Genomic DNA, 16,192 nt, shown 5'->3' on the forward strand with positions numbered 1-16,192 from the left:
AAAAACAAGTCAAAATTAAGTGAGTTTTTGCTTAGAACAAGCAAAATAATCTGCCAATGGGGTAAGCAAAATAATCTTGTTTTCTGTTTGAAATAAGATTATTTTGCTTACTCCATTGGCAGATTATTTTGCTTGTTCTAAGCAAAAACCCACTTAATTCTGACTTGTTTTTTCTGAAAACAAGACAATAATTTGTACTTGTCTAGAAAATCCTTCTTGATTTAAGAATTTTTAGATATATTGGCTGAAAACAAGACAAAAAACTAAGTAAGAAAAGCATTTTTTGCAGTGAACTACATTCTGAGAATTTAAAGCCAGCACTGACCAGCAATTCTGTCATCTCAGCCGTATTGTGACTTTCTTTTTTTACTGTAGAGGACAGAGAAAATGAGAAAATAACAACTCATATTTTCTTATCATTGTCTCTCTGTTTGTTGCTTTGCTCTAATCTCCTCGTGCACAGCAGAGAGCATATAAAATCTAGACAGCAGGATACAAGGTGAGTCCCTAAGAGAAGCATTATTATATTACAGCTGTAGCAGATGCGCTCTTGAGCATTCCTTACATAAACCTCTACCTTAACTCATATCAGAGGAAATATTGAATTTCTGAGGTTATACCCACCAATATTAGCATTTCATTTTATAATTTAGTGGCTGACATCTAGCGTAGCGTCAGTTCTGGCAGGTCACGTTAGTCAAGCTCGCATCAGCTGACTCTCAGCTGATCCCCATCAACCTATGGGAATACTACACCTATCTAAGTATTCATATATAAGGTCCCGCAGTAGTATCAGCAGTTTTTGCATTGCTCGATAGCTAATTAAATGGCGAATTCGGCAGGCAAAACCATCTCTACATTATTGTCATGAACTCCACAAGTTATGTGACTGACTCACGAACAAGTCAGATGGGAACTTCATCCCCAAGCAGGGAGTTCTTGCCCAGAATGGAACCATACCGCCAATCCAAACTGTATGCTAATTGTCAATCATCTTTGACGATAGTGGTCCTGACAGAACTGAAGATTAAGTAGTCAATGACTTGAACAGCACCATGACTACTGCAGTTAATCAAAAGATGAGTATGCATGTTATTCAATGACATGGCAAAGTCCTCTGAAGTGGTCCAAAAGTGACCACTGCAATCTAGAAACTGTTATACTGAGTTTATAATAAATTAATACAGTTATATATATATATATATATATATACACAGTTAAATAAATAAAGTTGTACTTAATTAAAATATATGTGTATATATGTATGTGTATATATATAGAGACTGACTTGGATGTTAGTGCAAAAGACAAGCCAAGAAAACCTGGAGGGAAAACTACATTTACATATGATGATTTTAAAAAACATTACTCATCTAAAAATAAAGCTCTTGAGTTCTATATCTTATGCCCTGAACACTTACATCCTTATTAAAGCTTCCTGATAAATATGCAACCACTATTTCTTATTCTGCTGGGACATACAAATTAGCGATTGCAAACATTGCTTGATTAAGTGTCAAATATTAATAAGATGAGCCATTATCGATCCTAACTTAATCTAATGATATTAAAGAGGCAAAAAATTAGCTACAAATCTGTGAAATATTTATATTTACAAGATTTGGGTCACAAATCTTGTTTGATGTGCGTGATGTCGTGGCAATTTTCCATTTCAATTAAAGGTATGAGACAAAAGTCTTTTGAATATTTATTTTCCTGCAGGAAAATGTCTACATTCATACAGTCATCCAAAAAGACCATTAAGATTTCCAGTCAAGCATTTAACATTAATTATAACAAGCTTTCCATAAGCCTCCATGAAATTCAACGAGCAAAGCAAAGTTGTGCTGGAAATCTATTCAATGAATGCTGAGTCAACTGTAATTTCAGCCAGATACTTCTTGTTTCTTTTCATTCCACTTCAAGCATTTGAAATTTTACTCAAGGGATGTCACAAGATTATGACAACATGTTAACTGAGTACTTGCTAGTCTCGCATAGCCAGACCTTCAGACTGACGGCAGAAGGTCTGGGAACCTTGCCCGCTTTGAATGGCCAAGGCCCGCCCAAGAGGCCATATGACTGACAGGTAAAGCAACCAATCAAAACTATAATGAAACTATAATGATGGAAATACTTTGAATGCAATGTATTATAAAACCCCTTAGCTGGTTTCATAATACTACTCGGAGTCATTTTGGCTTCAACTGACAAAGAAAGGCTGACTGATCCAATATATGCCATTTTCGGTTGGAAGACTTCTGTATTGACAAGTAACGCCCATTATTCCTTAAAAGCTGAGTAGCAGCACTCTGATAGATTAGTGGAGCTTTTTTAATCAGGATTTGTGCGGGGTAACGGCACAATCCCTGATAGCTCTAATTGAAATGTCCAGGCTTTACTCTACCTCTTCACTCCTCATAGAGGCTACATACTAATCAAAAACAGAAGGATTAGAGTCTCAACATGTGCTGGCCCGCTTTGAATGGCCAAGGCCCGCCCAAGAGGACAGATAACGCAACCAATCAAAACTATAATGAAACTATAATGATGGAAATACTTTGAATGCAATGTATTATAAAACCCCTTAGCTGGTTTCATAATACTACTCGGAGTCATTTTGGCTTCAACTGACAAAGAAAGGCTGACTGATCCAATATATGCCATTTTCGGTTGGAAGACTTCTGTATTGACAAGTAACGCCCATTATTCCTTAAAAGCTGAGTAGCAGCACTCTGATAGATTAGTGGAGCTTTTTTAATCAGGATTTGTGCGGGGTAACGGCACAATCCCTGATAGCTCTAATTGAAATGTCCAGGCTTTACTCTACCTCTTCACTCCTCATAGAGGCTACATACTAATCAAAAACAGAAGGATTAGAGTCTCAACATGTGCTGTTCAATCACTCTGTCCACCATCTGCTAGATGAAGAACAACACTCAACACTGATCTTCTACCCCACCAGCAACAGTCATTTCACAAAAAAATCTAATCAAATGAGTTTAGTGTACTATGGAAAATACTGTAATTTTGATCTTGATCATTTTTTGAGAAATGACAATCAAATTGCTGAATAAGAGTTTTGAACCGATTCAAACATAGTTTCTATTTCACAGAAATTAATGAAATGCTGTTTTTTGCTACTTATGTTACGTTACTCAATATCACACAAATCCCAGAATGCAATGCAGGCTTTGCAAAGACATCATTATTCAAGGATTAGCCAAGCCAACTATACGAAACCTGCCAGAAACACAACCGTTAAATGTTGTTAAAGGGCATTTACATAGAAGTCTTGAAGGCACAGTGACAAAAAAAAAATCCTGTTTAACTGTTCAGGGTCAGAGAGAATATGGAAAATGGTCTTGTAAAATTTTATTCTGACTGTTTTTGGTGAAAGAAGTCTTGACTATGATAAGAAGTGGCACTCTGAGGAAAAAAGTTTTTGTTTTCCGTTTTGTAAATCCCAACAAGAATGTACTGAATGTGGTTAACATCCACTTTAACCAAATCTTGGAGGGATTTAGTGTACAACAGTGCAATTAATTAAACAATTACTGATATTATGTACAAGGATATTTTTATATGTATTTCTGTGCTGGCATATAGAGCTGGCATATCTTGTATTTCAGGTTTCAAGCCATTTGTGACCTCTGCCAGTGAAGTCGCTATAATCACAATAATAAGTTGAAGATGTAGTCGAAGTCATCAAGATTCAATATTAAAGTTTTTTTGACACATACACAGTTACACAGAACACAGCTTGCAGTGAAATGTAAACCTGGTCAACTCCTCAGACAGATTTCTACTTCTCTGTGATTGCAGCAGGGATGAGTTTGACAGGTTCATTAATGCTTCAAGAGAAAGGGTATGTATGTTCCAGCCATATGGCATTTTGAAAGAGATTCCAAAGTAACAACGCACTGGCTAAAAACACGACTTATTATTAGCTTCAGAACAGTGGGGCTCCAGAAACATGAAAAGAAACAGCCATTAACGTCACAGAACTCAAACCCTAAACATACCATTTTGGACATTGTACAAGACATAAATATAGGTCAGAAAATGCAGTTTCTTCCAGGATTCCTAGTATTAAAGTGCTCAAGGCTTTGAACAATCACTTAATTGTTCCTGAGGGAGTATTTGAAACGTCAAAAGTTTTTCAATAGCATTTTGCTTGACATGTTGGTTAAATAGAGACGGCAATATTGGACAGCCAACTTATGAAGGCTGCATTCTTCAGACGTGACAACCCATGAATAGCCACATGTATGGATGTTCACTGCACCAAGTCCTAATCTAAACCTCTGGGTCATTCATACTTCACAGAATCACTCACTGGACACAATGCTGAACTTCTCTGCAACAGCTTTTGTGAATGAGCACATTGTCTGACAGAATCTTCTCACGTCATTGCAGCAGATGTTTAATGAACAGTGATGGGGCCACATTAGAACATATATGAAGACTATTTTGTTCAGTACTTGCGGAATAAACAAGCAGGATTGATGCTCATGGAAAAGTTAAGAGGGTCTGACATGATCTCCAAAGCTTCTTACTAGCCACTGCCAACTCAATTTTTATGCATGAATTTATTTAGACACATGTAAAAATGTGTGTGACGCAACACACTCTACATTTTATAATCCACGTTTTATTCTTTTTCACAACCCAAATCACTGCAGCTTCACAGCACTCCCTGCAGATGTGGAGATTTCCGAATTAGTTTTCTTGAATGAGTCGTCTTGTGTTCTTATTAAGGAAAACGCATTTCAATAAACACAAAATCGCATTCCCTCCAAGTAATTGGAATGAAAAGCACAATGACAAATGGAGAAGTAATTTTGGCCCTAAAGGCTACATCAAAATGTATGGATGTTCACTGCACCAAGTCCTAATCTAAACCTCTGGGTCATTCATACTTCACAGAATCACTCACTGGACACAATGCTGAACTTCTCTGCAACAGCTTTTGTGAATGAGCACAATGTCTGACAGAATCTTCTCAGTGACAAATATGCAAAAAATTAAAAAAACAGGAAGGGGGCAAAAACCTTTTCACGGCACTGTGTATATATATATATATATATCTCTCTTCATGCCCAGCTCTGAAATTACCCGAAAAGGTAGTTTTTTTTTATAAGAACCACTTAAACCATACTTTAGAGAACCTTAAAGGTTTATTAACTTGAATTAAGGAGATTCACCCCCCTCCCAAAAACACACAGAGAGAGAGATTTAGAGTCGTGTTTAAGGTTCCCTGTTTGGGTTATAATTGGCTTTTTTTCTATTGACATAGACTTCTTTCAGCGCTGTTCCACTTGTTTGTATGTCTAGATTTTTGTATGGGTATATATTTCTTTTTACATAATCTTTTGTACATGTATAGCCTTTGTAATTTGTATATTTTGGAGTATATTAGGTTTTAAACATTGTTTCGTATATTTCTGCCATTCAATCCTCAGTTTAACTGATTAGTTTTAACAATTATTATTCTTTTTATTTTTTTTATTTTTTTTAATATAATTCTATTTCATTTATCATGTGTTGTTTTTTGTTTTTTTTCTGTTGCAAAGCTGATTGTTTGTCTGTTATTCTGTATATTAAACAATGTCAAAACAATAAAAATTTGATTTAAAAAAAAAAGAACCACTTGAACCAAATTGCCATTATTGCCAAGCAGATTCAAAACGTTTAAGAACTAAAATAGAAATATAAAATCTAGTTTACAAATTGTTTTCTACAGCATTTTTTACTGAAAATAAACAGCAGTTATAAAATGGTAAAAAAGCATGAAGCTTTAAATAGTCTGATAACCCCTTTCCTTCCTCTCTATACGAGGAAAACAGTGAGTGAATTTAGTGCCCAACATTCAATTTTTTTTGTTGTTGTTGTTAAATTAGCACATCATCTGGTTAAAAGTGCAATTCATGTTGGAAATTTCAGTGAGCACATAACTCATACTGTGTATAAAATGGCATAGAATAGTTCATAAGTATGTGATTGCTATAAATTAAGGGATTTTTCCACAAAATTAAGATTACAAATGCAAATTAACTGAAGTCTAATGACACCATACAGAAACGTAATGGCCAAAATAAAAATCCCCTTGACATTCATTATGTTGTTTAATTTCATATGGTCAGCGAAATCATTTCAAATATATCATCCAGCCATAGACTTTCATTTCTCTGTATTACAACTATTGTAAAGTCAGTTTTTATTGTAAGGATGTCTGCTCCTCATGTTCTGCTGTGTCAACCACTGATTAAACTTCATGAGTTGAATTCTGCTTGAGCAATGATCCTGAAGTCTATTGCAAAAGGAAGTCTCTCTGTTAAATCACTGTACTCCATTCTCTCTGTGTGAAGCTGGACCACAGCTGTGGCACCAAATTTCAATTTAATGACATATAATTCCTGCCTTGGCTGAGAGAGCGTTTGAAAAGTGACAGGGGGTTCAATGGACAGTTCAGGTCTGGAGGGATGTTGGCTTGAGCACTGCAGGGGAGTCTGTAGCTTCCTGGCAACTTGATGACATCTTCTCTCTCCCTCCCTCTGTCCCAAAGAAGGAAAAAAAAACACTCTTAACCCCTGACAACCTCCATTAAACACATTGAGTCTAATTCTACACTAGTGGAAGCTGCTTGTGCAGACAGTGGGGGCTACTTGGACAAGTATGTATATTTGCGTAGGATACATAGGCCTAACATTGAAGAGGGACATGTCACGGTCAAACGTGGAGTATGTAATTCTGGTACGAGCACTTGAAAACCACTCCGAAAAGAATGCTTGCCGCTTTTTCGATTTTCATTTGCCCTCACAGTCACCACTTCCATTAAAAAAAAAAAGGCAAAACAAAAGGAAAAGATATCCTTGAACACAACATCATGTACTAGACCAATCTATATTAAAGGGATAATGCAGCTACAAATGAAACTCCTGTCATGTCTTACCCTCATAACTGATTTTCTTCTTTTTGTACATTTTTGGAAAATGTAATTTAAAAATGTTTTCATACAATTATAATAAATGGTCACTGAAGATGTGAGCCTAAAAAATATAACATGAATGGACCACCTTTATAATATGTTCATATTCTGAGCAATATATTCAAAGTCTGAAGTCATACAATAGCTTTGTGTAATGAACAAACTCAAATTTAAGTTATTAAACAGAAAATCATCAACTCTAGTGAAATGTTAAAGCTGCAATGTATCGGAAGCCACAGATCTTTTCTTCTGTTTTGTGACACACATTCGAGCGAAACAGATTATCAAAAAAAAGGGGGGAAATGTATGGCAGGGATGAAGGCAGATGTGAATGTTAGCTTGCAATCATTTTTAAGAAAGAGGTTAAGTTAAAGTGGATGAAATGATTGAAGAAGTCATGTTACCGGAGAGAATTCTGTTATTTCACTGGAAGATCAAGTTATGACATTTTTATTAAAAATGTAATATAATAAGCAATATGATGCATTGAGAAAACAGATTTCCATTTCATGGCTAATTTGGCTGAAATTAGGATCATTAAAAGTCCAATGGGACACCCTACGGTAGTGTTGTAATCAAGACCACCTAAAGTGAGACCAAGACAAGACCAAATTCTCAAATTCATCTGAAAGATCCACATTTACAGCCTGAAAAATCTCTAATATTTAATCAATAAATACAATTAGAACAATAAGACTATATAGAGCTGTTACCAACCAAATGAAATCACTAACAACAGAATTAATCTTTGCACTGCAGAGGCTGCATCTGAATTGGTACAATTACAACTGCTGAAATATTGTTGAGATTAACATTTTTCAAATAAAATGTTGAATATTGAAATATGATGGAAAAATAAAATGAATAGGAATATCAGACTAAAACTGCCAGTAGGCTAGGTGGTGGCAAATCACTTGAGTGTATCTCAGAATAATTTATTCAAACGATTCGCTCAAAGCAGCGGATTTATTTAGTAATGAAACACTGCTGTGTGTTGCTCAGAAACACAACAGTTCTGCTATGGATTTGTTTGGAACTACTTTCCTTGCAGAAATAGCCACAAAAAAAAGAATAATAATAATAATTAAAATTGTGTCTAAAATGTAATTCACTTAATATTAACTTTTGTATAACCCCTTAGCATTCCTGTGAAATTTGCCTAAACGCCTAAAAAAGGCATACCCAAAGTAAATTGCATGCTGTTCTTGAACCATTTGGAGTATATGCATGGTTTTGGTCTCTTTCGAAAGGGGACACTCTGAGGTTTGTTCCTAAACAGAACAAGAATCCCTGTAAGTCTTACTGGTATTGAGTAACAGAACTTTGTTTGAACACACTGAAAAAGGATAAAAACTTTCCGCCTACATTTTTTTTGTAAACAGATGCCTACAGATGACTATAGCTGAGAGCTATTAGCTGGAAGACACAATGGGATCACAGCATGAACCCTTGTTGGTGGCCTGACAAAGACACTGATTGTACCTGCTGTGTTGATTGTATCTTTAAAAAGCATAATTTGAATCACAAGAATCTCAGCTTTCCAAAGATATGTGACATGTTTAGCTTTTTTTTTTTTAAGTTGTTATATGTCATGAAGTTAACCCTCAAAAACATGCAGTGTACCACGGGTGGTACAGTGGAAAGCTAACAGGATAAAATCAATATCATGGTTTGCAATCGTGCTCATATTCGTGAAAACAGCTCTCTTGCTCTTGTGATATTGCTTATGCTCAGTAAGTTTTACATAATCACATTAATGACGTTAACAAATAAATCAGACAATGCACTGGCAAGTTAGTGATATCCCCACAGTTGTGGTCTTGACTGGTCTTGAAATAAAATACAGAGTCCTTTTAGTCCTTTAGCCAAGACAAGACCGAGTACAAATTAGGTTGAGACTAAGACAAGAGCTTCAAAAAATGGTCTTAAGACCGGTCTTGAGTACTACACCACTACCCTACGGTCTCATGGACTTAACTGACATGCACACTTGGCGGCCATTGTAAGTCTACAAGACCACAAGTACATATGAAGGCCCTGTCCCAAACGACAAACTGAATTTGCTCTTGCGGACTAACAATGACCACCACATGTGCCCATGTCCATTAATTTCACAAGACTGTAGGGTGTTCCATTCGTCATTTTTGCTTTTTGCGTACTTCTGCCGTGCCCGCACTGAGGCGAGCTCCGTAACGTACTTCTACCCAGTCAAAGCGCCATTAAGTTACAAAAGTGTGGCAAACGTGGACTGTCCCAAATGGCACACTTCATGTGCACTTGCAGTCTTGCAATCCAGAAGACCATAGGGTGTCCCATTCATCATTTTAGCTTTCAGAAGGGTGTTGGCGAGCACCCCCTTTGCACACTTCTGCTGAGTCCGCACTGAGGCGAGCTCCCCAGCAGACTTCTACCCAACAGTCAAAGCGGCATTACGTCATGAAAGTATGGACTCAGAGGAAGACCACAAGGGTTTAGGGTGCGATTTGAGACAGGGACTCAGAGGATGACTGTGAGGGTTTAGGGTGCCATTTGGGACAGGTCGAACTTATGAATCAAAACAATCTGACTTACAAACAAACAATTCAGATCTTTTAAATGAACTGGTTAGTTGAACTGGATAAATCAATTCCTTAAAAAAATCTTTTTGGATTTTCACATTTTTGACATTCACCCCCATTCATTCTTTGCCTGGAAAAAGCCAGCCATATGACGTTCCTACTTTTCTCCATGTGTGGGTTCTGAAAGATGAGGGTAAGTAATTGATGACAGAATTTAACATTTTTAGTGATCTATCCCTCTTATATAAAATGATTATTATAATTTCTTCATCAAATCATGCATCAACAGCAAAACACACCTTACTCTAACAAGCAAGAGAGACAACTGACACGTCCTCCTGACAGGGCATATGTTAAGCACGGGCTCGTTGCCTCGGCAGATTAGCCCGTTTTAACTCCGCTATGCAAAACACAGTATATCTCTGCAACCAACTTAAACCAGTTGATCACAAACTAAAAGATGGGAGCTGCTCTCCAAACTCACTCATTACATTCTTGCGCAGTCACGCAGATGTGAAACAAGTGCACGCGTTTGGAAGGACCGCGTCCTCTCACTATCTCCAGTGCGCTTTTCACAAAACTTTCAAACGCGAATATAAAGTCAATCCACCAGTCCTCCGTCTAAAATGCTGAAAATACGTCAAAAGCCAAACATAATTACGTTCATCGTAACAGTTTGAAACCGCATAATGCCACAGAGTTTGACTTGTCTTCATTGATTGCGAGCGCGTCCAACACGAGATGCGTACAACAATCTCCACTCAAAGCCAATGAAAAAAAACACTTTCCGGATAAAATTGAAATCTCCTGAAAATATCTTACCTTGTTGAATCAAAGCGATGGATATTCCAGCCAGGACGATCCAATACACGGGATTCTTCATGGCGTCTGAAGCGAATCGAGTGCGCGTGAGGTCTGCGTGATTGTTTTCCTTCTTGCAAATACCAATTTGAAAATCCGGAGGAATAAGTGGAAGTGTAGTCCCAGGCTCTAAGTAACTGTGAAGTAGGCACTCACTCACTCACTCACCTACGCAGGCGCTGAGAAGTCCCTCCTTCAGTGAGGTATTGTTTATGGAGCTGTTTGGATAGGCTTCCACAGGATTACAAGAACCCGCTGTTTTCATTTGCTCAAGAAATGTGACTGTGCATTTGAATTGCAATGCTTGGGTTAATTTCCAAATCTTGTATTTGCTGCATATCCCCAGGCCGTTTGTCTTGCTTAATCATTTAATTGCTTAATCATTTAATAATACTGTTGTCGAATTATTATTTAGCACTGGTTTTAATTTTCCTGCATGCCCTCTTGAAATTAATTTACCCTACTGTCTCGAAATTGGTTCGTTAGGCTATTAGTGGAACATTTTGTTTCAATGTCTGTAACACCATGTCTCCAACTTTAATATAATATTACCATATATGTCTGCTACAAATTAGAGTAGCTTAAATTAAATTTTATATTAAAGCTACTCAAATTTGTAGCAGAAATTAAAGTGTGTGTGTATATACTGTATATAAAGTTTATATATATATATATATATATAAACGTTAATCCTATAATATAATCAATTTAATAAAAAAAAGGATATATAATATAAAAATAAATATATAAAATCATTAACCAGCTCAGTCAAGTGAAACTGCTTGTCATCTCCAATGTCAATGAAACACTTTACGTCATATGAAGAATTAAAAATATATATAAAAAAACTAATAATAACAATAATTGTGATTACCACAAATTATTCAATGCAAATGCACTTAATCATACCATATATATATATATATATATATATGTGTGTGTGTGTGTGTATTTGTGTATTCGTTGGTTATATAGTCATGTTCAAATCATTTCCATTTTTTCACACAGCTCATTTCTAATTGGTTAAACTGACCATGTTACAACTTACAAAATTCCCTGGTCTCTCCTAAGCACTGTTTATGGTCTGAGGAAGTGGGCCTATAAGAAACATCAGAAGATCATTAATAACATTACATGAGTTTCTCCTGCCAATTGGAGAATCAAATAAACAAATGTTGGCCTACTTCCAAGAGCCATTAATACAATCTAAATACATGTGTACACTTCCTCATGTCAGCAAAACACTCCAAAACAGGCCAGCATCCACTTTAGAGATGCACTATAATTAATTGTTTTTGTTAGGTGTGAAACACCACTTTAGAAACAGGTTGAGAAACTGAATAAATATTTTGTGATTGCTGCATTCCATTGTAACTGCGTCTGGTGTTCAAAAGGTGAACATAAATTAATCATGTAATATTGGCTTTCCGTTGTTCCTCCCTGAAGACTTCAGCAGGTGACTTGCTGTTAAATTTGGCTTTGAATGTGAAAAATCATTAACCAGCTCAGTCAAGTGAAATTGCTTGTCATCTCCAATGTCAATGAAACACTTTACGTCATATGAAGAATTTAAAAGAAGACCTTAAGCAATTCAGAGTCGGAATTGCGGCAAACTATTTGGCAGAAAATGAAATGTGCAGGAAAAATTTATTATTTGACAATCCTGCCTAACTGAGTACGTCAAGCCATGGCATAAAGATGAATATATTCATTGACATCTCTGACACAAATACACTGCCTGCAACCTTAATAACAAGCTTCAGTCGGTTAGAATGAGTAGCAAAGTTTTGTTACAAGTAAATGATCATTTGAGCCAGAACCAAAACAAACAAGTTGCAAACAACATGTGAATTCTACATGGAGATTCCGAAACAATGCGAATCTCACTGATTAGATATTAAGTTGTTGCTATGATTGCTAGGGAGTTCTGGGTTGTTGCTAGATTGTTGTTTACTGTCCCTACTTAAAAAGCCTAGAGATAAAAATCCAATGTTATTGGATTTTTTCACCCACTTTGAGTGAAAATTGTAAGTCTGATCACTCTGAAAAGTAACAACAAACCTTTGCTCAACAAACCGAATGATTTGAGGCACAAACAATATAAGTTTAAATGGTAAGTTTGGTTTGTTCAAATAACTCTAGCACTAATCAAACTTGCTTGATTTTCGTTTCAGCACTGCTTGTTGTGTTAAATCAGTTCAAATAAATTGGTTTCTTTCTGGCACTACAGACTGGCAGCATATAGCCCTGTATTGTTGCCCTAGGGAAAGCCGTTGCTCGATATAACCAGACATCAGGCAGAGTCAGTTAATCTACTGCAACCAAACTGAATTGTAAGAACGCTCTGAGAATTTCAGTCCTCCAGATGAGTCTGTCCAACACTTTCTCCTTTTGACAGAGCAGACTATAAGACCAGAGCACGCTTAGAGAAATTAAAGACTCTAGAAGAGTAAGTGTATAAGCTAGGAGGGAACTCTATGAAAGAGCGTGTTTCAAGTACCAGGCCATTTCAAATCCAGTACTGGGACACTTGAAACTCAAAAGTCACCTTGCTCACTCTGTGATCCTTTAAATCACTGCTGTCTCGGCTGACCTGAGGACAGCCTGAAGTGCATTAGCCAGAGAGACTGAGAGATACATTAGTCAGTGTTTTTTTGCCGTATATTATTGGCTGTAAGAACATAAAAACTCAAAATTCATCAAAATTCAAGAGGCCAACACTGTCCTATTCATGCATGTTATATTTTTTAAAAATCATATTGTTGGACCTATTGCTTTCTTACCTTTATATGCAGTATCTCTAGATATGAATGTATCTCATTGCTAGTCTATGAGCAATTTTTGCCCTTCATTATAATTCAAAAATGACTGGGACGTTTTGATATAGGAATATCTTTTCTCAATATCATTTTTTAGGAAGTGTTGGAAAAATGGGAGAGATGCTGAGAATGGGAGATTCTGCACTGGAGATGGATTGCAGTTAATTTCTGTTCCAGTTTTGTATCTGTAGTGGAATTACAGGCCTCCAGGTGGGAAACATAGATGAAAGAGCGGGAGAAGCCAGAATGTTTGATGGGATTTCAGCACTTGGGGGGCCTCAACCAGTATCTGAGAACTGATCTGAAAACAAGTTACTCTCCTTTTTTCTCTCTCTTAATCATAAAAGCTGATCCTTAATCAACATGCTTTTCTCAGATGCTTGAAAGTAAAGTATAATAATACAGTCTTGCATACATTAAACTTCCGCTACCGCAGAGAGCCCCGGTGCTGTTCCATCACAGAGGCTCAGCTCTGTATGACACGAAGGTGTTCTGAATTTTGATGAATGTTTAATTCCTGTTAGACAAGTTGATGGGTACTGTGCTTGTGCTCTCGGGAGGCTTATATGGTATTAATCATTTTCATGGTAAATGATTCCGTGAGAAAGGGGTTGGATGAGGCAACATTTCTGACATGTATTTGCACCGGACTTTGCCATGATAATCAGCCGGGGATGTATAATAGAGGCCGTATATTATATCAATGTCCACATAAATCCTGAAAGATAGAGGGAGGGTGATTCCAGCTGAGATTCAGGATTCAGAATGAACAGAGTGGTACAGCCATTTGCTTGAGAAAAATGGAAGGTGATTATATTTTGCTGTCAAAATTGGCTGCTTTATTAAGATATTACGAATGACCTTTCAGAGGCAAAATAGAGTTCAATATTCAAAACAAAATGAGCTTCGAGAATTCATCTTACCCTGGTGAGTGAATCACTGCAAAAGGGCAAGTGAATTAAATCTGAGCACGTGCTGTATATCTGACTTATTATAACCGGTTTTGTATGCAAACCACTATTAATATTGAAAACAGAATGCTAGTATGGCAACCCTTGACCTGATTCCTCAGAGTAGCCATAAATTAAAATGCTTGGTTTCCTCATGTAAATAATTATTTTTTAAAAAGTATATATATCATGTAAGTAATTATTAAGATGGATAGATAGATCTATCTATCTGCTACAGACTTCCATTCACTACTTGCTTCATTTGATCTCAAACGACTTACCACTACAAGCACGCACAAATCAGGCAACCAACTTGACTTAATTTACACACGCAATTGTATTGCAGACAACATTCTGGTAAAACCCCTACATATCTCTGATCATTTCTTCATTACATTTAAACTACATTTTGCTACCTGTGTGCCACCAACCCCTATACCGGTTAAGGGTTTACCCAGAACTCATACTGTGCAGGCTGCATAATCTGTCTCTTATATGAATGTCAGAATATATAATGAAGTAAGTCGTAAGAGAGACTGATATCATTTAATTTTAATGTTATCTAGGAATATAGGAATTTTGAACGATTGATTGTTTCCCTTGAGGTTGTTTGATTTTTTCCCCTTTAAATCAAGTCTATAGGTGGAAAAGAATATATTAGAATCATAAAAAAGACCTTGTGCATGGTTGCATAATGGTACATATAACAGTATATATTTTTTATATTTATGGTCTTCTTATATAGGTCTGTTCCTCATCATTACTTGTGTGATATATTATATTACTATATTTTAGTGCATGGGAGATGTTGTTCAGCAATATTTTAGACTTTATAGGTAGACATGGCACAAGGCTGTCCCCTGGTGGTCATTTAAATGAATCACATCCACAGTGCAGATGGTTGATGGATATACAGGTGCATCTCAATAAATTAGAATGTCGTGGAAAAGTTCATTGCAATTGGCAGCTCAGCACATTTTCCTATATGTTTAAAGAAACTCGATTGGAAAATAGGACAAATAAATTACTATTTACAGTTGTATATTGGTTGGATAACCTAGTCAGGTATCTCAGTTTGGATAAATGTCAGATGACTCACAATCTGCTTTCTATAGCACCTTAAAGGGATAGTTCACCCAAAAATGAAAACTGTCATCATTTACTCATCCTCAAGTTGTTCCAAACCTGCGTGAGTTTCTTCCTTCTTTTGAACACAAAAAAAGATATTTTGAAGAATAAACAGTTGACGATAGCCATTGACTCCCATGTTTTTTTGTTTTTTTTTCATAACATGGAAGTCAATGGCTGCCATCAACTGTTTGGTTACCAACATTCTTCCAAATATCTTCTTTTGTGGAATGGCATGTGAAGGACATGTAGATATGGTGAATATTGTTGTTTCCTCTTTATAATTTGTGTAGTCTACTTAAAATCTTACATTTCACTTCATTAAACATTGCTATAAAGAGAAAGATTCAAAGTCATCTAAAAAAAACAGACAGTATTTAAGTATCTTAGATGTGAAACAAAAACAGCGAACTACACTGGTTTCTGTTCTGCTAGGGGTTTTGTACGCCCATGAGGCATTGCAGCTTTACTAGAACACTCAATTCTATACGAGTGAAGGACACAATGACTCAAGCACAGGCATGAAATCACTTTGACTATAATTCCCTGTCTCTTACCCTGAGCAGCATGACTCATAGGCAGTCATTTACAAGAAACATGGGGAAAGCTGCTCTCAGTGTGTTTAGACACCCTTTAGAAGAACGAAACATATAAACATGCTGTTTTATGAACTGTTTGATTTGTTCTACAATAATCCCAAAAAAATTATCAAAATTATCATATGCAGGACAATTTAAATGCCAGGAGAAATCCCAGGTTAAAAGCTGCTCTCAGTGTGTTTAGACACCCTTTAGAACAGTGTTACTCATTGCGCGGCTCGCGAGCCTCATGCGGCTCGCCAAGCTTTGATGTGTGGCTCGCATGGGCGATGGCAGTAAATAATGC

At 36.5% G+C, this 16,192-nt stretch overlaps 1 protein-coding gene across 1 annotated transcript in view; it reads right to left on the reverse strand.

Moving 5' to 3' along the window:
• The window catches only part of LOC107751396 (opioid-binding protein/cell adhesion molecule homolog), a 306,488-nt gene extending 295,813 nt beyond the window's left edge, over positions 1-10,675 (reverse strand). The window contains exon 1 of the mRNA XM_016567119.1: positions 10,372-10,675. Coding sequence (XP_016422605.1) covers positions 10,372-10,432 — 61 coding nt within the window. The 5' untranslated portion in view covers positions 10,433-10,675. The remainder of the gene's footprint in view (positions 1-10,371) is intronic.
• Positions 10,676-16,192: the final 5,517 nt, after the last annotated feature.

Source organism: Sinocyclocheilus rhinocerous, unplaced genomic scaffold (genome assembly GCF_001515625.1).
Source record: "Sinocyclocheilus rhinocerous isolate Xijiao unplaced genomic scaffold, SAMN03320098_v1.1 scaffold1624, whole genome shotgun sequence".
Lineage (NCBI taxonomy): Eukaryota > Metazoa > Chordata > Actinopteri > Cypriniformes > Cyprinidae > Sinocyclocheilus > Sinocyclocheilus rhinocerous.